General features: G+C 43.6%; 1 protein-coding gene across 1 annotated transcript in view; it reads left to right on the forward strand.

The window, feature by feature from the left end:
• cps1 (carbamoyl-phosphate synthase 1, mitochondrial) overlaps nt 1–24,457 on the forward strand; it is a 171,062-nt gene that overhangs the window by 27,741 nt on the left and 118,864 nt on the right. The window contains exons 2-7 of the mRNA XM_059967443.1: nt 1,679–1,788; nt 14,880–15,024; nt 19,879–19,968; nt 20,857–20,913; nt 21,015–21,107; nt 22,302–22,391. Coding sequence (XP_059823426.1) covers nt 1,679–1,788; nt 14,880–15,024; nt 19,879–19,968; nt 20,857–20,913; nt 21,015–21,107; nt 22,302–22,391 — 585 coding nt within the window. The remainder of the gene's footprint in view (nt 1–1,678; nt 1,789–14,879; nt 15,025–19,878; nt 19,969–20,856; nt 20,914–21,014; nt 21,108–22,301; nt 22,392–24,457) is intronic.

Here is a 24,457-nt window from a genome sequence, read left to right on the forward strand (position 1 = left end):
TGTGAGCAGATTACTCAAAGAAGTTAGCAGAAATGTAGAGGTTGTTTTGGGAGCAATTGCTGGGAATTCTGGATAGGCTCATCTATTTGAGGCAGGAAAATGATGGTGGAGTGAAGGAACCATGGTTGTCAAGAGATTTGGAACATCTAGTCAAAAGGAAGAAAGAAGCTTACTTAGGGTTTAAGAAGCAAGGATTAGACAGGGCTCTAGAGAGTTACAAGGTTGTCAGGAAGGAGCTTGAATTTGGACAGGAGAGCTAGAAAGGGATATAGGAAGGCCTTGATGATTAGGATTAAGGAAAACTCCAAGGCATTCTACACATACATGAAGAACAGGAGGATGTCTAGAGTGAGGGTAGGACCAAAAAGTTACAAAAGAGGAAACATGTATCTGGAGTCAGAGGAGGTAGTGAAGGTCCCTAATGAATTCCTTGCTTCAATATTCACCAGTGAGAGGGATCTTGACATTTGTGAGGATAGCATAAAACAGCCTGATATGCTTGAACAGTAATAGCTTAACAGTTATTAAGAAAGGGGATGTGCTGGGACTTTTGAAAAACGTTAGCATAGATGATTCCCTGGGGCCAGTCAGGATCTACCCCAAGTCTATTTTTACTCCAGGTTCTAGCATCTGCAGTTTCTTGCGTGTCTGCTTATTCTGACTCCCTGACTTCCATGTGATAACCGGTCTTTCATCCATGTTACACACATCTGCAAACACCACGGGCACTTACAGTATTTGGTGCACCTTTTTGTGTGGCAACTTATCAAAAGCTTACTGAACGTTACTTTCTTGTCGTTACTGGGATGGTCAAACGTTGCATTATCCTGATTATCCCCTTCCCCTGCTGTCTAAGTCCAACAACTTTTGAGCACGGTCACTGTGCAGTTCTTCATTTTGGAAATCTTGGCTCCATGTTTGTTGCTTTCTGATCTTTGGCATGGGAGTTCTGAAGTTGTGTTGCAATTCAGTGATTTGGTATAGACCCAGGAAACAAAGTTGTACTTGGAGGTTCATGTAGGTTGGCAATTTACCAATGGCATCTCTCTGCAGGAAATTATATTTAAGATGGTATTCTTTCCTGCCAGATTTGGCATGTCATCTAAAACTGACAAACTTCTATAGATACGTAGTGGAGAGTATCCTGACTGGTTTCACCATGGCATGGTATGGAAACATCAATACCCATGAATGGAATAAGCGGTGAACTCCGCCTAGTCCATCACTAGCAAAGCCCTCCCCACCATTGAGCATGCCTACAAGAGGCACTGCCACAAGAAAGCAGCATCCATCGTCAAAGACTGCACCATCCAGGCTGTGCTCTCTTCTTGCTGCTGCTATTGGGAATGAGGTAGAGGAGCCTCGGGTCCCACACCATCACGTTCAGGTTCAGACATTAGACTCCTGTGCCAGGGTGGATTACTTCACTCACCACAACACTGAACTGATTCTACAACCTATTGACTCACCTTCAAGGTCTCTACAACTCATGTTCTCAGTATTATTTATTTTCTGTTTGCCCAGTTTTTCTTCATATGAACATTAGTTGCTTTGGTATAGATTCTATTGTATTTCTCTGCTTTATGGTGAATGCCTGCAAGAAAATTAATCACAGGGTTGTATATGGTGACATGAATGTCCCTTGTGTGTTGTAACTGAAATATTTAACTCTTTTTAGGCACAAACAGCACAACTGATTCTTGATGATGGGACAAAAATGGAAGGAATATCCTTTGGCTACCCTCATTCGACTGCAGGAGAGGTCGTGTTCAACACTGGGTTGGTCGGGTGAGTGCAGTGTGATCTTACTGGGCAGGCAGAATATCTGCGGCGTTCTGCTTGAGGGGCCGACAGTGTTCCCTTCCTGCTTTCCGTGAGGCAGCGGGAGGAGGAATGCACTCTCAGTCTTGGTCTTAGCTTTCATTCTCCTTGCCAGAAGCATTTGGTACTTTTCCCTGATGGCAGCTGGCGCTATATAAGCTCGGGTTACTACACACCACCCCTCTCATGTGACATACAGAGCGACTGGCACTTGTGTGGTGTGTGGCTGAGTGCCCCCACTGTTAGCACATGCTCACTCTTTCACGTACAGGGGAGAAATGCATCTGCCTGTCTTGCTCAGTGTCTGATGATAGAATCACTCACTCTTCCCAGCAATACCCCTCCCCCTGAGCTGACGTCACTTCAAGTGGAACCTAATCCTCTTTGGAATGCTCCGGACATAAACCAAGGTTACGCTGTAGGCACAAACTCTCAGAGATTTACAGTACAGGAAGGAGCCATTTGGCCCTTTGGGGACGATGAGGTTACTTCCTATGTGTTACTTGTAACCTTGTATATAGTAATGCTTCTGGGGAAGGATTCTACCTTTGACACCATCTCGGGCTGTGACCCCCTGACCTCATCAACCATTTTCTCAAACCCTTCACAGCCTCTGATAATTCTGGCAGCTCTGGTAAGAGAAATCCAATCCTTCCTGTTCACCCGGTCTAAACCTCTAACTACAGGCCTCTTGCCTCAGCCTTACCTTGGCCTAGCTCAGATCCTCCAGTTTGAAAAAGACTGCAGATGCTGGAAATCTGAGATAAAAAGCAGAAGATGCTGGTGAGGCGGTGCCTGTGGGAATGCTGTTAACATTACAGGAAGGAGAGAGAACATGTTAGATTTAATTTGCAGGGAAGCTGGGAGAAAGATGCATGGAAGAAAGGGAAAATCTCTGATAAGGTGAGGTCAGGGTTGCCCTGAAGTTGAGCTTTAAACAAATGAGCTTTAAATGTGGCAGGGTCTGGTTGATAGGAGACAGAATATGGTCCTTAGTTACACACAAAAAATGCTGGAGGAACTCAGCAGGCCAGGCAGCATCTAGGAAAAGAGTCGACATTTGGGCTGAAACCCTTCAGCAGGACTGGAGAAAAAAGCCGAGGAGTATTTTTTATGTGTTTCTCTTGTCTGTGCATGGTCCTTAGTTGATGAAACCTGTGGGAAAGATTGCAATTGGAGTGTGAGAATGCAGGAAAGGAATACAAGAGTCACAAAATGCAAAGCCTGACCTACCCTCCATCACTTTGTCATTGTCCAGTCCCTGATCCTGGCCAATTTATCTTCACCACAACTGTATCCCACACCAGGAGTGCCCGAACCAGTTCCCCTTCACGAGCAACTTGTCTTCGCGTTGAACAACTTCTTCAACTCCATCCACTTTCTCCAGAACAAAAGTGTTACTGTGGAACATATCCTGACCCAAGTTCTGCCAGTCTGTCTGTGGGATTGTAATGTGGAGGCAGATTTTCAGATTCCGTGAGTGGAACAGGGACACAGATTGTGAGTGAGCACATTATCTATTTATTTATAAGCTAACAGTGAAACACCAAGCCCGGAATCCTGCTAAATAAGTGCTCATCTAAGCTACACAAAACTAGAACATTCAGTAAACCTTTTAACTCAATGGGTTTTCTATTAAATCTCCTCAAGTAATAAAGCTACTTGAAGCATGCTATGAACGAGTACTTAAGTAAGTACGAGTACTTAAATAAGTACTTAAGTAAGTAATAAGTATTTAAATAAATAAGTACTTAAATAAGTAAATGCTGGGAGCTCATCTATGCCTGCAGCACTCTTTCCCAATGGTCCTTCAGCGCTGGTCTGAAGAAGTCCCCTGGAGACAAAGGAAAGAAACCGAGTCTCTTGCACGTACTATTCTTATATTCCTGAGGCACCTGGAACCGAAAAATGGTGCCATGGCCTACAAGGCACCAATTGGAAATTGCTGCTGGGTTCTTTTGACCAACCAATGACCGACATGGTGGAAGAGGCTTTTGACCGGCAAATAAGCCAACCCTTCACATTCCAGGAATACGTGGCAGGGTCTTTCCTTCAGTCCCTCCTCCCACTCTCTCCGGTACAGGAACAGCTGCATTTTTGCAGTTTCCTGCACTTGTGAGGATCATCTCCTGGCCACCTTTTACCTGCTCTCACCTTCGGGTGCTCGCTTTATCTAGAACACTTCCCTTTACTATCTCCACCTGGGGGATGGGGCAGAAGCAAACCACCGTCGCAACCTCACAAATTCTCTCAGGATTCTGATTTGGGTTTGCCATACCTGGGTTCCTGTAACGATCCTTCTGGGTTTTTGCATTCTTCTCTCTCTGTATTTGCTCTAACAGTGGGGTTCAGCAGCACAGGAACATCCGAGATGCCTTCCTTTCTCCATTAAAACCACATTTATTTGTCACATGCACAAGTACATGTATTCACAGGTGCATTGAAACATGTATTTGTAGCAGCTTCATATGCACATAGCATCATGTTAGAAGAAAAACACAAGGTAGACATAAATTATACACTGCCTTCTTTCTTGTAAAGATTAAATAAAACAAAGCCCGTTTTACTGGAAAGTGATCAAAGTGGTTATGGTGCTGCTAAATTGTAGTGACTTGGGCTGTGCTGGTTGTTTCAAGAACCAAATGGGTTGGAGGGGAGTAGCTTACTTGAACCTGGTGGTGGAAACTGGGAGTTCAAGCTTCTGTACCTCCTTGTCGGAGATGTCTTCGGTGCCTCCTTGTCGGAGATGTCTTCGGTGCCTCCTTGTCGGAGATGTCTTCGGTGCCTCCTTGTCGGAGATGTCTTCGGTGCCTCCTTGTCGGAGATATCTTCGGTGCCTCCTTGTCGGAGATATCTTCGGTGCCTCCTTGTCGGAGATATCTTCGGTGCCTCCTTGTCGGTGATATCTTGAAGAAGATGGCATGGTCAGGATGCTGGGGAACCTTGATGGTGGATGTCGACTTTGTGGAGTAGCACCATCTTCTATAGACTATCGATAACTCTAATGATGGGGAGGGATTCCCTGCAACTTCTTAGGTTTTTGGATTGCTTTGAAATGGATTTGCAGCCAGTCAGGGCACATCCAACTTTACACATGTATAAACTTGCTAGAGTGTTCAGTGACATGCTAAGCCCTAGTTAAGCTGGCAATAAAAAGGTGAGCGTGCTTTCTCTGTGATTGTGCCTATGTGCTGTACCTAGGATATATAATCTGATATGTTAATGCACTGAAATTTAAAGCTGCTGACTCTCCACTGCCATATGATTTACTAGGCATGTCCTGCAGCCCTGCAATTTGCGATTCTTCCATTCTTTGTCTGCCTTCTCCCTCTCTTACTGTTCTTGGATTGCTGTTTATGAGTCAGGATGTAATAGAGTCATAGAAACAGGCCCTTTGGCCCATCTAATCCATGCCAAACCATTAATTTGCCTAGTTGAATTGAATGGAGCCATAGAACGCAGTAACTTTTTTTGCCAGTGGGGGGAGAGGGATTGTTGCTCACTGTCTCTGACACGCGGGAGGGAGGGGAGTTGGGGGAGGGGCTTTGGGGTTCTAATATTTAATTGTCGTTCATTCTTGGGGCACTCCTGTGTTTTTGTTGACATTTCAGGATGTATATTGTACACATTTCTGACGCTAAATGAACCTTTGAACCTTTGAACTTTTGAACCTTAACACAGAAACAATATGTTCTCTCTTTTTCTCTTTCTCTGTTCATTGACCTTATTTACAGCCCACGTCCAGGGCAATGCTGGCTTTGTCCTACCAAAGTTCAAAGTAAATCTACGCGTTTATATTACCAAAGCTCATATACATCACCACATTTGACACTGAGATTCATTTTCTTGTGGGCATACTCAGTAGATCCAAGAGCCTTAATAGAATCAACGAAAGAGCACACCCAACAGAGCAAATGTACAACTAATGTGCAAAAGACAGAAAACTGTGCAAATACACAGTTTGGGAGGATAGACAGGTGATAGAGAAGGGACGCTCTCAGACCGAAGGCTTGAGATATGTCTATTTTAATGCAAGGAGTATTGTGAACAAAGCGGATGAGAGAGTGTGAATCAGTACTTGGAGCTATGATGTTGTAACCATTTCAGAGACTTGGATGGCTCAGGGACAAGATTGGTTACTTCAAGTGCCGTCTTTTAGATGTTTCGGAAAGGAAAGGGAGGGAAGCAAAAGAGGTGGGACATGGCACTGTTGATCAGAGATAGTGTCACGGCTGCAGAAATGGTGGACACTATGGAGGGGTTGTCTACAGAGTCTCTGTGGTTGGAGGTTAGGTACAGGAAGGGATCAGTAAATTTACTGGTTGTTTTTTATAGGATGCCCAATAGTAACAGGAACATAGAGGAGCAGATAGGGAAACAGATCCTGGAAAGGTGTAATAATAACAGGGTTGTCGTGATGGGAGATTTTAATTTCCCAAATATCAATTGGCACCTCCTTAGAGCAAGGGGTTTAGATGGGGTGGAGTTTATTAGGTGTATTCAGGACACAATATGTAGATAAGCCTACAAGAGGAGAGGCTGTACTTGATCTGGTATTGGGAAATGAACCTGGTCAGGTGTCAGATCTCTCAGTGGGAGAGCATTTTGGAGATAGTGATCACAATTCTATCTCCTTCACAACAGCATTGGAGAGAGATAGGAACAGACAAGTTAGAAAAGCATTTAATTGGAGTATTGGGAATTATGAGGCTATCAGGCAGGAAATTGGAGGCTTAAATTGGAAACAGATGTTCTCAGGGAAGAGGATGGAAGAAATGTGGCAAATATTCAGGGTACATTTGTGTAGAGTTCTGTATAGGTATGTTCCAATGAGACAGGGAAAGGATGGTAGGGTACAGGAACCGTGGTGTACAAATGCTGTAATAAATCTAGTCAAGAAGAAGAAAAAAGCTTACAAAAGGTTCAGAGAGCTAGGTAATGTTAGAGATCTAGAAGATTATAAGGCTACTTTGAAGGAGCTTAGGAAGGAAATTAGGAGAGCCAGAATGGACCATGAGAAGGCCTTGGCAGGCAGAATTAAGAAAAACCTCAAGGCATTCTACAAGTATGTGAAGAGAAAGAGGATAACACGTGAAAGAATAGGACCTAACAAGTGTGACAGTTAGAAAGTGTGTATGAAACTGGAGGAAATAGCAGAGGTACTTAATGAATACTTCAGTATTCACTATGCAAGAGGATCTTGGTGATAGTAGTGATGACTTGCAGTGGACTGAAAAGCTTGAGCACGTAGATATTAAGAAAGAGGATGTGCTGGAGGTTTTGGAAAGCATCAAGTTGGATAAGTTGCCGGGACCGGACGAGATGAGACAGGACCAGGCTACTGTGGAAGGCGAGGGAGGAAATTGTTCACCAGGATTTCTTCCATCCCGGTGATGATTTTTGCATCATCGATGGGGATGGGAGAGGTTCTGGAGGATTGGAGAGTTGCAGATGTTGTTCCTTTATTCAAGAAAGGGAGTAGAGAGAGCCCAGGAAATTATAGACCAGTGAGTCTTACCTCAGTGGTTGGCAAGTTGGTGGAGAAGATCCTGAGATGCAGGATTTATGTACATTTGGAGAGGTATGATATGATTAGGAGTAGTTAGCATGGCTTTGTCAAGGGCAGGTTGTGCCTTACTAGCCTAATTGAATTTTTTGAGGATGTGAATAAACAAATTGATGAAGGAAGAGCAGTAGATGTAGTGTATATGGATTTCAGCAAGGCATTTGATAAGGTACCCCATACAAGGCATATTGAAAAAGTAAGGAGGCATGGGATCCAAGGGGGCATTGCTTTGTGGATCGAGAATTGTCTTGCCCACAGAAGGCAAAGAGTGGTTGTAGACGGGTCATATTCTGAATAGAGGTCAGTCACCAGTGGAATGCCACAGAGATCTGTTCTGGGACCCTTACTCTTTGTGATTTTTATAAATGGCTTGAATGAGGAAGTGGAGGGATGGGTTAGTAAGTTTGCTGATGACACAAAGGTTGGGGATGTTGTGGATAGTGTGGAGGGCTGTCAGAGGTTACAGTGGGACATTGATAGGGTGCAAAACTGGGTTGAGAAGTGGCAGATGGAGTTCAACCCAGATAAGTGTGAAGTGGTTCATTTTGGTACATCAATTATGATGGCAGAATATAGTATTAATAGTAATACTCTTGGCAGTGTGGAGGATCAGAGGGATCTTGGGGTCTGAGAGCATAGGATGCTCAAAGCAGCTGTGCAGTTAACTCTGCGGTTTAAAAAGGCATATGGTATGTTGGCCTTCATCAATCGTAGAATTTAATTTAGGAGCCAAGAGGTAATGTTGCAGCTATGTAGGACCCTGGTCAGACCCCACTTGGAGTACTGTGCTCAGTTCTGGTCGCCTCACTACAGGGAGGATATGGAAGCCATAGAAAGGGTGCAGAGGAGATTTACAAGGATGTTGCCTGGATTGTGGAGCATGCCTTATGAGATTAGGTTGAGTGAACTCTGCCTTTTCTCCTTGGACCAAAGGAGGATGAGAGGTGACCTGATAGAGGTGTATAAGATGATGAGAGGCATTGATCATGTGGATGGTCAGAGGGTTTTTCGCCAGGGCTGAAATGGTTGTCACAGGAGGACACAGGTTTAAGGTGCTGGGGAGTAAGTACAGAGGAGATGTCAGGGGTAAGTTTTTTACGCAGAGAGCGGTGAGTGCGTGGAATGGGCTGCCAGCAACGGTGGTGGAGGTGGATATGATGGGGTCTTTTAAGAGACTTGTAGACATGGAGCTTAGTAAAATAGAGGGCTATAGGTAAGCCTTGTAATTTCTAAGGTAGGGACACGTTCGGCATAACTTTGTAGGCCGAAGGGCCTGTATTGTGCTGTAGATTTTCTATGTTCTATGTTGTAAAATAATTAATAATAATAAATAAATAAACAATAAACTATGCATCAGCAAGGGAGATGAGGCTGAATACAGGGCTACGGTGTGAGCAGAATCATCTGCAGCTTAATGTGAAAATGATTAAGGAGCTGGTGGTGGACCTGAGGAGGGCTAAGGCACCGGTGACCCCTGTTTCCATCCAATGGGTCAGTGTGGACATGGCGGAGGATTACAAATACCTGGGGATACGAATTGACAATAAACTGGACTGGTCAAAGAACACTGAGGCTGTCTACAAGAAGGGTCAGAGCCGTCTCTACTTCCTGAGGAGACTGAGGTCCTTTGACATCTGCCGGACGATGCTGAGGATGTTCTACGAGTCTGTGGTGGCCAGTGCTATCATGTTTGCTGTTGTGTGCTGGGGCAGCAGGCTGAGGGTAGCAGACACCAACAGAATCAACAAACTCATTCGTAAGGCCAGTGATGTTGTGGGGGTGGAACTGGACTCTCTGACAGTGGTGTCTGAAAAGAGGATGCTGTCCAAGTTGCATGCCATCTTGGACAATGACTCCCATCCACTCCATAATGTACTGGTTAGGCACAGGAGTACATTCAGCCAGAGACTCATTCCACCGAGATGTAACACTGAGTGTCATAGGAAGTCATTCCTGCCATCAAACTTTATAACTCCTCCCTCGGAGTGCCAGACACCCTGAGCCAATAGGCTGGTCCAGGACTTATTTCCACTTGGAATAATTTACTTATTATTTAATTATTTATGGTTTTATATTGCTATATTTCTACTCTATTCTTGGTTGGTGTGACTGTAACAAAACCCAATTTCCCTTGGGATCAGTAAAGTCTGTCTGTCTGTCTTTAAATATTGAGAACATAGGATGAAGAATTCTTGGAAGTGAGTCCATAGGTTATGGGAACAGTCCAGTGATGGGGGTAAGTGAAGTTGAATGAAGTTATCCATATTGGTTCAAGAGGTTGAGGGGTAGTAGCTGCTTCTGAACCTGGTGGTGTGAGCATTGAGGCTCCTGCACCTTCTTCATGAAGGCAGCAGTGAGAAGAGTGCATGTCCTGAGTGGTAAGGGTCCCTGATGATGGATGCTACTCCATCATGAACTGTGTTCAGATGTGCTCAGTGGTGGGGCAGGCTTTACCCATGATGGACTGGGCTGTATCCACTATTTCTTGTATGATTTTCTGTTCAAGGATATTAATGTTTCCATACCAGGCTGTGATGCAGCCAGACAATATACTCTTGCACCACGCACCTCGGGAAGTTTATCAAAGTTTTAGATGTCAGAGGTATTCCTTTTGTCCTCTTCGTCACTCCCTGCAGCTGGACGTGGACACTTGTCCTCTCCCTTTTGATCTCCCTTACTGCTGAACCGTCCAATCTGCTGAATACCACACAGGAGCAGGCTCTTTGGCCCACAATATCTGTGCTGACTGTGACGGCAATTTAAACTAAGTCTATCGACCTGCACATGATTCATATCCCTCCATTGCAGTCTACTCCTTGACATTCATATGCAGATTGGTAATATAGGTATATGACAGACTGTCGGGGTTCCCATGCTTTGGTAGGTTTTGGTCAGCTGGGAACATTGTGAGCAATGGGCCGTGGATCTCAGGAAGAATGTGCCGTCCCCAGAGAGGGTCCAGAGCAGGTTCACAAGAATGGTCCATGGAAAGAAGGGCTGGACATATGACAAGCACCTGATGTCTCCTGGCCTGTGCTTGATGGAGATCAGAAGGATGAGGGGGAATTTCACTGAGTCCTACTGGATACAGAAAGGTCTGGATAGAGTGGATGTTGAGCGGACATTTACATTAGTAGGATAGTTTTGGATAGGAGGGCACAGCCTCTGAATAAAGGGGTTTCTGTTTAAAGCTAGCAGGCTGGTGGTGTAATGGAAACAGCACCGAACTTTGAGGTGAATGGCCCTAAGTTCAAATCCTACCAGCTCCTTGCATGCTTTCCATCTGTGCTGGGCTGAGTGTTTTTTTTTTTTTTTTTTTTAAATAATTTTTTATTGCATTTTTAAATGATTACAAAGTATGAAAAAAACAATGTATATAACCCATACCCCCTCCCCTTAACCCCTCCCCCCTAACTGCCCCTTAGAAAAAAAAGAAAGAAAGAAAGAAAGAAAGAAAGAAAGAAAGAATGCCTGGTGGTTGGAAGATCTCCACATGCTCCATGGAGTTCGTAATAATTTTAATATGTATATTTATTTCTTCCCCCTAATAACCAATTGTTTCATCTTAAAAGCATCTATATATTTAATCCTATCTTTTGTAAATAAGGGCTCCAAATTTTCAAAAATGTTTCATATTTATCTCTTAAATTATAAGTAATTTTTTCTAATGGAATACAACCATAGATTTCTTTCTTCCAAGAATCTATACTTAAATGTGAATCCGATTTCCAAGTAACTGCAATAGCTTTTTTGGCTACTGCCAGTGCAATTTTTATAAATTCTTTCTGATACTTATTTAGTTTGAGTTTCGGTTTTATCCCTTCAATATCACCTAGTAAAAATAATATTGGATTATGAGGAAATTGTGTTCCTGTAATTTGTTCCAGTAAAAGTCTTAAATTTGTCCAAAAAGGTTGAATTTTAGAGCAAGACCATGTCGAATGTAAAAAAGTACCAGTTTCCTGGTTACATCGGAAACACTGATCCGATGGGCTGAGTGTTGAGCTTGCAACTCGGTCTCGTAAAAAAACAGTCGAGTGCTACGGAAATGGTAAAAAAAAATGCTGCCCGATGCGCCACGAGGCACAAAAAGTGTCAACAACAACAACAACCTTTAAAACTGAGATGAGGAATTTCTTCAGCCAGAAGATGGTGAATTTGTGGAATTCATTGTCACAGATGGCTGGGGAGGGAAGACAAGTCATTGGGTGTATTTCAGGTAGAAATTGATAAGGTCTTAATCGGTAATGGTTCAGGGGATTGAAAAAATGTCATTCATGGTTGAATGGTGGAGTAGGCTTGATGGCTAATTCTGCTCATATATCTTATGGACTTAAGGTGCACCTTGTCTGTCCGAGTTCCTCCAGCATTTTATGTGTGTTGCTTCCTAAGCTCTTTCTTTCCTAAATGCTAGTCCTTTGTCATTGCCCCTTCTTGTATTTTCCTGTTTATGTACTCCGTCAACTACTCTTCTAAAGCTATTCTACAAGACCATAAGACACTGAACTGACTTTATTTCTTACATCCTTTACATACATGACGAGTAAAAATCTTTACGCTACGTTGCATCTGCTATATGCAATAATAGTAATTTATAATAATTTATAATAAATAGAACAGTCAATGTAACATTGTAACAAGGAGCAAAAGTAGGTCATTTGGCCCATTGAGTCTGCTGCACAATTTCATCACAGTTGATTCTTCTCAACTCCATTCTCCTGCCCATTCCCCATAACCTTCAACGGCATTACTAATGGCAAACTAACAACCTCTGATTTAAATATACTGTACCCAATGGCTTGGTCTCTGCAGTTGTCTGTGGCAGTGAATTTCACAGATTCACCTCCTTGTGGATAAAGAAATTCCTCTGTTCGAAAACGATGATTTTCTATTTTAAGGCTGTGCCCTCCAGTCCTAGACACTTCCAGATAGGAACCATCCTCTGCTTGTGTACTCTAACTAGGAGGTCTTTCAATAGGTTTCAATGAGAATTTCCCTCTCATTCTTCTAACCTGAAGCAAATAAAGGCCCAAAGCATCAAACACTGCTCATATATTAACCATTTCATTCCTGGGATCATTCTCTAACCCTATTCCTTACATAATGTTATTTTTACTTTGTTTATCCATAGATTCTTAGCTGATGACCTACAGTCTTTAATCTAACAGGAGCAGAGGTTCTGGGAATTTATTTAAACGAACAGCAGTGAAAGGCTTAAAATTAGGGAGAAAATAAATTGTGATAAGAATGTGCATATGCTGTCAAAACAAAGAATAAATCTTTCACTGGGTATGTAAAAATGAGTTGGTGGCTGAGGTAAGTCTTAGAACATCTGGAGACTGAGATGGCAATATAATAATCATTCCCTTGAGGTTCTGTTTCTGGTGTTTTTATATGTCCTGCTGCTACCTAGAAGAGTTCCTCATGCCAAAGGTCACATTGTCACTTTATCATTTCCTGTCAGAGTCATCTTTTGTATAGATACTCTTGAACCTAGTGTCACTTTATGTCCATACAGTCAGTCTATGCATGTAAGCTAATCTTATGTACAGCCACACTCAACAGTTACTTTTACATTGTGACAGTAAAGGTCCCTGACCAAAAGATCAGAGTGAGAGGGGGGGATGAGGAATCAAAGTAAATTGATTATCAAAGTACATATAGGACACCATATACAACCCCAAGATTCATTTTCTTGCAGGCATAGTGTACAGTACACAGCAGATCCAAGAAACATAATAGAATCTTTGAAAGACTGCATCAACAGGATGCATGAACACCCAATGTGCAAAAATTGTGCAAATACAAAAGAAAAAAAATATATGCAATGAATATCAAAAACATGAGATGAAGAGTCCTTGAAAGTGATTGCATAAGTTATGGGAACAATTCAGTGATGGAGCAAGTGAAGTTATCACCTCTGGTTCAAAATCCCGATGGCTGAGGAGTAATAGATATTCCTGAAGCTAGTTGTGTGGATCCTGAGACTCTTGTACCTTTTTCCTGATGGCGGTAGTGGGAAGAGAGCATGGCCAGGATGGTGAGGGTCCCTGATGACGGATGCTACTTTCCTGCGACACTGCTCCATGTAGATGTGCTCAGTTTTGGAGAGGGCTTTACCCGTGATGTACTGGGCCATATCCACTACTTTTTAAAGGACTTTTTATCCAAGGGCATTGGTGTTTCCATGCCAGGCTGTGATGCAACCAGTCAATATACTCTCCACCAGCCATCTATAGAAGTTTGTCAAAGTTTTACGAAGTTTTAGATGAAGTGCTGAATCTTCACAAACTCCTAAGGAAGTAAAAGCCCAGCTGTGCTTTCTTCATAAATGGCTCCTCTGAAATGATAATGTCAAACTGACCCTCTCCACCTCTGATCCCCCAGTGAGAACTGGCTCATGGACTTCTGGTTTCCTCCTCCTTGGTCTTGCTAACATTGAGTGAGAGGTTATTATTGTGGCACCATTCAGCCAGATTTTCAATCTCCTTCCTATATGCCAATTCGTCACCACCTTTGATTCAGTTATTGGCAGTGGTGTCGTCAGCAAACTTGAATATGGCATTGGAGCAGTGATTAGCCACATAGACAAAAGTGTAAGCGACAAGTAACAGGAAATTCAGGTTCAATAAAAGGTCTTTGATCTGAAATGTTGACTCGCTGACACATTTCCCCAATGAAGCCATGTATTGCCATCATGGCTAATTCCATGCTTAAAGTTGCACAGTCATGCAGCGAGGAAACGGGTCTTTTGCCCCACCGAGTCCACATGGATTTGTGGCTGACTCTGGGCTCCTTATGTTATCCTTTTATCAGTGATGTGGTTATTTATGACCCCATTCATCTGTGCCTTATGCAGTTTGATGGCCACCATAGCACTCTTAACTATTCTTCCCATCAGTGTGTACTGGTTAAATCCTTCCATTATCCACAAACTAGAAAACTTGCCTAATGGCTAATTGTGTGTGATCCTGCTGTGCATACCAGTGGCTAAGATTGAACATGGAATTGCTGCAGCATCGATAGAGACCATTTGGCCCATTGAGTCAGTGCTGACTATTTGAGGTATATTCAAGTTCTTCTCATTTCCCTCTTCTTTCTCCTTGGCCTTGAAGGAATGGAAGTGAAAGTGGCTGACAAAATGCCTCCTTGTGTCCAGATCATAAGGTGTTATTGTTTCTGTCAGTCTTTTACTTTCCATTTTTCTTCAGTTCTGTTTGAATGCTGGAATTAAACTTGCATGCATGCTACATCCAAGTGTAGGTAATGAAGTCCAGAGTCATAATCATAACAACATCCTTTATTTCCCATGTATTCCCAGGATCACTTGTCAATTGTAATAAATGTTGTACTTCAGACTTTTTCCTATTTACCATGTCCAAATTCATCTTGCTTTTATATGTACATATGAAAACTACTTCTGGAAATACAACCGACGTTCAAAGTTTCTTCTTTTGTTTGATGAATTTCGTTTTCCAATTTTTTTTCTTAGCTATCCTGAGACCTTGACAGACCCAAGCTACAGAGGACAGATCCTGACACTCACGTCACCCATGGCTGGAAACTATGGGGTTCCAGATACAAAGAAATTGGATGAATTGGGTTTAATGAAATACGTAGAGTCTGAATTTATCCAGGTAAATCTGTCTGACAAGGATATCGATCCACTGATCTGCTGAGTGCTCAGTTGTTTGACTTGCTGTTGAGGGTAAAATTGGCGCATGAAATGTGATTGAGTTGCTGACCAGTATGGGGGCAGAAATACCTTAGCAGGTCAAGTAGCATCTGCAGAGGGAGAAACGGTATTAATGATTCAGGTGGATTGGCTTTCACCTGAACTGGGAGAAGTTAAAATAAGTCAATGCGAGGAAGAGGAAATAGGGAAGAACAAAAGGCTGACTTCTGAAAGGGTAGAGCTTAATGGGCGAAAGGTTCGACTGGCTGTTATTGGCAAGGCCAAAGCAGGATAATAGGGTAAGGTAAGAACTAGAAGCTGGGTCTGGAGAGCAGCAGATTAGTTGGGGGCAATAGCAAATAGAACCTAATTTGGGTAAGTGTGCGGTGATGTATCTTGAGGGATTCTAAAGGTAAGCCGTATAAACCATGAGTGGTAGGCCCCTAAGGAGCCTCGAGGAACAAATAGATCTTGATGAAGAATGAGAAAGAAGGGCGTGGCAGATGAATTAAGCAGGTATTTTGTGTCAGTCTTCAGTTTGGTGGATACAAATTGTTGCCCAGTGCAGCCTGATAAGTCTCTGGTTGTTAATGGACCCCTCTGGACTCTTAAAGAAAGTGACCATTGAGATAGTGGTTGAGTTGGCTTGAGTGTTGCAAAATCTTGTAGATTCAGGGCAAAAAAAAGGCTTCATTAAATTGGAAAATAGCAAGAAGGGAGTAAAGCAGAAGCTGGGAATTACAGGCCTGTTATCTTACATTGTTAAAGATGTTACAACAATCTCTTGTAAAAATTCAAGGTCGTGTAAAATAAACACAATTTCTAGAAAGAGAAAAAAGACCTCTTTGTATAGGAGGAAATGTTTGCATGGCAGATGACTTGCTGGCCAGCAGGAAAATTAAATGAGCATAAATGGATCTTTTCTCTGGTTGGCAAGAAGTGGTATGTGCTTTGCCACAAGGGTTGATACTGGCCTCAAGTTTGTACAATTTATAAATGACTTGCACCCTTATGTGATACCCTTGTAGGAACATGCTGGTCCTGAATTTTAATCAACTGGTCTTTATAAGACTCCCACATGTCAGATGTGGATTTGCCCTCAAACTGCCATCTCCAGTTCCTGTCCAATACTGTTGTCATCAGCCTTCCCCAACATAGCACCTCCACGTGAGGATCAGTCATTCTTATCGATAACTATTTAAAAGCATACAGAATTGTGTTCACTTTTTCCAGAATGCTCCCCTACTGAAACTTTGATTGCCTAGCCAGCCTCATTCCCCAGTATGAAGTCAAGTGCAGCTCAAGTCCCTAGCTAGATTATCTATGTATTGTTTCAAGAAACCCTTCTGAGTGCACCATCACAAATTTAGCCCACCTAAGCCTCACAAAGGGAATTGTCTTCAATAATTTGACAAAGTTACAATCACCCAATAAAAATAATCTTGTTGTTTCCGCTTCTTTCCATGACCCTTCTGCAAATCTGAATGACTTCTGGTGGCTATTGGAAGGCCATAGTATAACCCTATCATAATGATTGTACTCCTTATCCGTGAGATCTACTCACAGGGCCTCTATGGCTGAGTCCTCCAGGATGTCCTGTTCTAGTTCAGCTGTGACATTCATGCAGTTTCAGTGAAGCAAATCACCTCCCCCTCTTCCCTGTTTTACGTCTCTCTGTCACATCTGAAACATCTAAAGCCTGGAATCCTGTCCCTCATCCAACCAAGTTCCAGTAATGGCTACATTTCCGTAAGATGGAGGAGTAGAATTTGGCTATTCAGCACATTATATCTGCTCTGCTATTCCATCATGGCTGATTTATTACCCCTTTCAACCCTATTCTCCTGCATTCTCCCATAACCTTTACATCCTTACTAACCAAGCAACTAACAACCCCCTCTTTAAGTACGCCCAATGACTTGGCCTCCATAGTTGTTTGTGGCAATGAATTCCACAAATTCATCAGCCTCTGGCCAATGAAGTTCCTCCTCATCCTTGTTCTAAAGGGACGTCCGTCTATTCTGTGGTCCTGGACTCTCTCACTATAGGAAACATCCTCTCCACGCACTCCTTATAGGCCTTTCAATATTTAGTAGGCTTCAATGAGATAGCCCCTCATTCTTCTAAACTACAGTGAGCACAGGCCCAGAGCCATCGAATGTTCTCCTTAAATTAACCCTTTCATACCCAGGATCATTCTCTTGAACCTCCTCTAGACTCTCTTCAATATCAGCACACCTGCTTAGATAAGGGACCCAAAACTGTTCACAATATTCCAAGTGTGATCTGACAAATCACTTATAAAACCTCAGCATTTCATCCTTGCTTTTATTGTATATTCTAGTTCTCTCAAAATGAATGCTAAAATTGCATTTAGTTTCCTTACCACTGACTCTACCTGGGAAACCTGCATGAGGATTCCCAAGTCCCTTTGTGCCTCTGATTTCTGAATTTGCTCCCATTTAGAAAGTAGTCTCTGCCTTTATTCCTTCTCCCAAGGTGCATGAGCATACACTTCCCTGTAATTCCATGTAATAATGTAGGTTCGAAGCTCATCTGCTTTCCTGTTACAGTTCTTAAATTGAAATAAGTACACCACAGACCATTGTTCCCATGGTGATCCTTAACTTGGTGCAGCCTATTCTTCCTGTTTTACTAACCTCAACCTTTCACTCAATCACTCCACTTGTTGGCCTACTGCTCTGCCTCCCAAACCCCCACCATACAAGTTGAAACTTTTCTGAATAACGTTATCAATTTTCCCTGTGAGAACATTGGCTCTCTTCCAGTTTAGATTCAAATTGTCATTCCTGTACATGCAGGCTCCACCTGCCCTGGAGGTTTACCTGAATGGTCTCTCCTTAGGTACACATTCACTATATACCAATTATTTCCCTTGTTAGTATGCACAACACCATGAGATTATAACCCTAGAAGTTGTTCTGATGAAGTATCTTGACTTGAAATTTTGTCTCTTTATTCCTCTCCTTAGATGTTGCCTGACCTGCTGAGTTCCTCCAGTATCTTGTGTGTGTTGCTCTGGATTTCCAGCATCTGCAGAATCTCTTGTACTTACTTACCTAGAGGTCCTGCTGCTTAATTTCCCACATAACTCCCTAAGTTCTCATTTTTCGTACTGCCTCTGTCATTGATACCAACATGGATAATGACCTCTGGCCATTCACCCTCTTCTTTCAGAATGTCCTGTGCCCACTCAGAGACATTATTAAACACTGACCTGCAAGGCAACACACCATCCTACTGAGAAGCTATCCTCCCAACAATACCTGAAGTGGTATATTGTTATAGAGGGAAATGGCTGTGAGGGACTCCTGCACTACCTGCCTGCGGTGTGACCATATCTCTGAAGCCCCTATCGATCATGCTCTCTGCCTCTTGTATGCTTCTTGGTGTCTAAACCAATCCCTGTGCTCTGAGAGAAGCTGTAGCAGGCCCTGCATCCCACAGACATGTGCCCAGCATGCTTGGCTGCCTCCAGACTCCCACATCTCCTGGGAGGAGCGCACCATCCACTAACTGCCATCTCTACTCCTTGGGTTACCACTGCTTTAAGGAAAGACCTTGCCATGTCATTGCTCAGCCTCCTTGGTGAAGCCTTGCTTGTCAAAACCTTTGGACTTCAAGCCAGCCCTTCTCTGCTATAGATCAGTATCTTTATAAATCACTTCTTTCCCTCTGTGGGACATATTTTAATTTCAAGCTCCTTTCCCATTCTGACACGTTGGTCCATGGCCTCCTCTGCACTTCCATTCCCCATTCTGTCTCCCCTCTTACCTCCTCTCTTCTCCTCACCTGCTTATCAGCTCCTCAGGTGTCCCTCCTTCTTCCCTCTCTCCCCCATGGTCCACACTCCTGTCCTATCAGATTCCTTCTTCTTCAGCCTTTTACTTTTTCCACCTATCATTTCCCAACTTCTCACTTCTTCACCCCACCTCCTCCACTCCTGTGAACTGTTGGAAGGTCTGCATCACACCCCGAGCAAAATGACGGCAATCCTTTGTTCCTGATCTCTACCCATAGGGCCTGATTTGTGGAGATTTCCGGGATATCTTACCCCAATGCTATATATTGCAATCTTTGGCTAACAGTATAGTGCCATCTCCTCTTTTCTATTCCCCTCTGCCTCGCCTGGATATTTTAGACTCCTGGGACACTGCATTGGCTGCCCTGCCTGACATTCAACCATGCCTCGGTGATAACAACAATACTACCTGTTAACTACAGCTTTGAGCTCATCTGCCTTACGAGTGATTACTCTTGCTTTGCAATCAATGCAATTTACCTTTGTATTCCCCTGTGTGCATTTACTCTAGCTTGTTCCCACTGGATTTACTATTCCGCTTCTAGGTGACTCTCTGGCCAAACATCTACTCTGAGCCCCATTGCTCTGCCACCTCAGTTTAATCCTTCCCCAACAGCTTTAACAAACATCCCATAAGGCCATGAGACATAGAAGCAGAATCAGTCCATTCGGCTCAACGAGCCTGCTCTGCTAGAATGTTGGTCCCGTTCAGTTTAAGGTGCAATTTTCCCCTGTTGTACGGGTGCATCTTCACCAGAAACAGCTTCAGTAATCCCAGAACCGAAAGCCCATTCTTTCTGAATCATCCCTTTAGCCTCGTGTTATCTGCCCATCCTTCTGTTCCTGTTCTCACTGGGTTTGGGACACCAGAGTTGAGGGTCAGGTGTTAGAGAGTGGGGTGGATGAGGGGGTGGGATGGGGAGGGGCATGCTTTCTCTCAGGTTGAAACGAGCGCTGCCTGATTGGACTAATGTGCTGTTCTGGGATTATCAGGTGTCAGGATTACTTGTGCAGGATTACAGCCATGAATACAGCCACTGGAACTCTGTTAAGTCACTTGGCGAGTGGCTGTATGAAGAAAAGGTATGGTTCTCGTTTTCTCGTTCCCAACCTTATGTTGCTGTGGTGTAGCTCCAAGCTTCCAGTCAACTTGTTGTGCCTTGTACATGTTACTGTTTCCCTGGGTGGGTGGGCCTCCACTTTGCTGGGCGGTTGTACTTCCAACCCTTCTCAGAAGAAAAAGCACTACCAATACTGACCCCCTCTCCACCTGGGAAGAAGGAAGACCGCAAGATGCCGGGCCTCAGACTGCTTGTTCTCTGGGGAATATTAGCATGCTGTGTTTGTCTGTGAGCCATCAGAGATGCCTGACTGTCCTTTGGAAACGGCCCAGTCTGCATGTGACAGAGTGATGGAGCCTGGGTCCTGGGTTTTGGAAGATTTCCTGTGCATTTCTGAATTGGGTCTTACTTCCCTGTTTTATTGAGTTGGTTACTAAGAAGCAATGTACAAAGAGAGAAGGGAGTTCATGATCAATGGGTTTGGGGCCTGAGGTAATCTAAAACCAGTCTGGTCCTGTCCATCCCAACCTGGGCCGGTTTGATCAGGTCTGCCCACACCTGGGACTGTCTGGTTCGGTCTGTCCACACCTGGGCTGGTCCAGGTTTGGAGGTCATCCTGGTGTGGGTCCACACTACAACAGACTGAGATCATCCTAGTCTGCCTGGTCGATTGCACAGTCGTTTGCCACGGATTCCAGGGTGATGCCTGGTGCTCTACAGTGCAAGAGCTGTGTCAGTCTGAGAAGTGCCAGTGCCACGATGGTGGTTGACATATCTTTCTGAGGCTTTGGTGGACAGATTTTCAATTGGAAAGCAGATTCAGTTTGAGCTGCAGCTGGCTGTTGTTTCTGGTGTCAGGAGGAACCTAATGACTTGATGCCTTATGGAATGTGCTTTACTTTTTGAGCAGATCCCTGCCCTTTATGGGGTAGACACCAGGATGCTTACAAAGATCGTCCGGGATAAGGTAAGTGTCAAGGTGTCGATGTTAAAGTTCTGAACTAATTACAGTGTTTCCAGTTATTTAAAAAGCCCATTTAATGTAATTTTTAATATAAATCTCCACAGGGAACAATTCTCGGTAAAATTGAATTTGAAGGTGATCCAGTAGAATTTGTAGATCCCAATCTGCGAAACCTAATGGCAGAACTATCAACCAAAGTAAGTTCCTATTTTATTTATTAACTACCCTAAATACCGTGTTTATAAGTTTATGCAGTTTAAATTCACTACTCCAAGGGGAGGAAGTTTCAGTATCTCCGGCTTGGGGAGATTCCTGATTGTGCTCTGGCGCTGAGAAAGCCTCTGCATACCCTCAAAAGAACTCGCTGAAAATTGGGATATTGCCTTTGGGAATTGCCATGGTTTCCTCTGTTTCCGGAACAGATTAGTGGGCAACACACGCAAATTGCTGGAGGAACTTAGCAGGTCAGGCAGGACCTGGAAAGGAAGGGGAAAGAAGCCAGAATAAGAAGGTGGGGGAGGGGGAAGAGTACAAGTTGGTGGGTGATAAGTGAAGCCAAGTGAGGGGGAAGGTAGGTGGGCGGGAGAGGGAGGATGAAGTGAGAAGCTGGGAGCTGATAGGTGGAAAGGGTAAAGGGCTGAAGAAGGAGGAATCTGATAGGAGAGGAGAGTGGACCATGGGGCAAAGGGAAGGAGGAGAGGTACCAGAGGTGATAGGCAGCTGAGGAGAAGAGAAGCAGTAAGATGGGGCCAGAATGGGGAATGGAAGAAGAGAGAAGAGGGAGGGGAAGAAATTGCCATAAGTTAGAAAAATTGATATTCATGTCATCAAGTTGGAGGCTACCCAAATACTAAGTGTTGTTCCTCCAACCTGGGAGCCACCTCATCATGGCAGTAAAGATGCCTTGTTCCCCCAGATTAATGGGTATGTCTTTTTCCTGGGAGGTTGGGGTCATTAGCAGGAGGTCCACCATCCTTAATTGCCTGTGAGAAATTGGTAGAAAGTTGGTTTACCATGCTACAGTCCTTGTGGTGCAGCGTTCCCACAGCAAGGCTGTAAGGTTATGTTTTATTTAGAGATGCAGCACGGTTACAGACTCCTCTGGCCCAATGAGCTCATGCCACCCAATTACACCCATGTGATGAATTAAATGACTAACCTGTACGTCTTTGCCAGGAGGGAGGAAACTGGGGCACCCGGGGGAAATCCACGCAGTTATGGGGCAAGTGTACAAGCTCTTTACAGACAGCGGCGGGAACTGAACCTGGTTTGCTGGTCTTGTAAAACAAGGTGCTAATGGTGCTGCTCCTGCGATGACGAACGAGGGCTTAGCTTTTATGGGTGAATGTTTTGTGATGTGCAGTGTGTTTCAGCTGTCTGTCCTCCGACAGGAAATAAAAATCTATGGCAAAGGGAATCCAATCAAAGTCGTTGCAGTGGACTGTGGCATAAAACACAACATCATCCGACTTCTTGTCAAGGTATTTACACGTAACCCGTCTCTTGGTCTCGCCAGGTTGGGAATTGTTTCAGCCATTGCTTCCCTGTACTGGGGTGGTCTGGAACTCTTCATTTCCACTGCAACATTATTGTCTTTTGCAGGGAGCTCCAAAGTCTCTGTTTAGGCATGGGATATTTTAATTTGTAATAATTTTCACCCTGCCACTAAATCATACTCCTTTGTGCTGATTTGTGCACTGACATTTTTTTGAATACTAGGAGTATTCAGATAAAATGTCCATACACTCATTGTTCTTCTGGAATCTCATAACCTTTGTGTCCTTTGCATCTGACTTTTCTGTACTCCACTCTGACTTTTTTCTAACTTCTGCTTTGGTTTCTTCATTGTTTCCCTCTGCCTTTCTGCCTTGATCCCCACCCCCTGCCATGTTAGTTTAAATCCTTCCCAACATTACTAACAAACAATCCCCAAGGTAATCGACCTCGATATTGCCTGGGTGTATACTGTCCATTTGGTACTGGTTCCACCTCCCTCAAATCCAGTTTCACTACCCCAGGAATCTAAAGCCCTCCCTCTTGCATTGCTGCTCAAGCCACATCTTCATCTTAACTACGCTGCTATTTCAACTCTGACTAGCATGTTACACAGGTATTAATCCTGAGATTATTACTTTGAGGTCCTCTGTTTTAATTTAACTCGGCTCCCTAGCTTTGGTTTACCCACTGTCCCGCTTCTTTCCTCTATTGTTGGTACCTACAGGCACTACAACAACTGACTATTCATGACTGTCTTTCCTTAGGCCTTTAAACTGCATTGTGACTAGCTCACGAACTGTGTTATCCACAAAGTGAATCCACTCACAGCTTCAGGGTCATCATGCAGTCTATCAGGTGCTGCAGCCGGACATACTTCCTGCACATGTAGTTGTCAGGGAGTCTGGCAGCTTCCCTGAGCTCCCATATTGTGCAGGAGGAGTATGATATTGGTCTGAACTCACCTGCCTTGACTAAAGCTTTGAGGGAAAATGAGGCAAGAAAAACTAACTCCTTCAAGTGAAATAATAAAGAAAGAAAGAGAAACTTAACAGAAACTTTCCTTAGCTTTTGCCTCTTCTTGTCAAAGCCTCAGTTCCTCACACTAATCCTATCATAGTCTGCTCACACTGTGGCCACCCCCATGATGTTGTGCTGACCTTGGTGCCAATTTATAATGAAGTCAAAATCAAGTATATTGTCATATACATGTATGCACCATTGCAAAAGAAAGCTTCCTTGCAGCAGCATTCATAAGGAAAACATAAAAATCGTGTATAATTTATATTAATTTACAAGAAATAATACAATAAAAACAAAAGGAGTCCATTTTAGTGCAAGGTGGTCAAAGTGTTCATAGTATTGGTAACCCGTAGTGATTAGGGTTTTGCCAGTTGGTTCAAGAACCGATTGGTTGAGGGGAAGTAGCTTGCCCAGTGGTAGCTGTGAGAATATTACTTAGTCTGGATGGTTGGGATAGAAGATTACTTGGCCCAGATGGTGGGGATTGAAGAGTACTTGGCCCGGATGGTGGGGATTGAAGATTACTTGGCCCGGATGGTGGGGATTGAAGATTACTTGGCCCGGATGGTGGGGATTGAAGATTACTTGGCCCGGATGGTGGGGATTGAAGATTACTTGGCCCGGATGGTGGGGATTGAAGATTACTTGGCCTGGATAGTAGGGATCTTTGCTGATAGATGTTGCCTTCTTGAGGCAGAGCCTCCTGTAAATTCTACCAATGATGGGGAAGAATGTTCCCAGGATGTAATGGGCATAATCAATTTGCCATATCAAATCATGACTCAACCAGTCAGGATACATTCCAGTATATCTGTGGAGCTTTGTAGGATTCCTGAATGTTCTCTACTAGAGCATCGTCTGTGCCCCTCCACTACTTTCATATTCATGTATCTATCTAAAAACCTCCTAAACTCCACTAAACTGCCTCTTTCAATTATTACCCCTGGTAATCCATTCCAGGCACCAATCATTCTGTTTAAAAAAAAAAACCAACTTGCCCTTCACATTGCTTTCAAATTTGTCCTTTTCT

The sequence above is a fragment of the Hypanus sabinus genome, chromosome 4 (assembly GCF_030144855.1).
Source record: "Hypanus sabinus isolate sHypSab1 chromosome 4, sHypSab1.hap1, whole genome shotgun sequence".
Taxonomy (NCBI): Eukaryota; Metazoa; Chordata; class Chondrichthyes; order Myliobatiformes; family Dasyatidae; genus Hypanus; species Hypanus sabinus.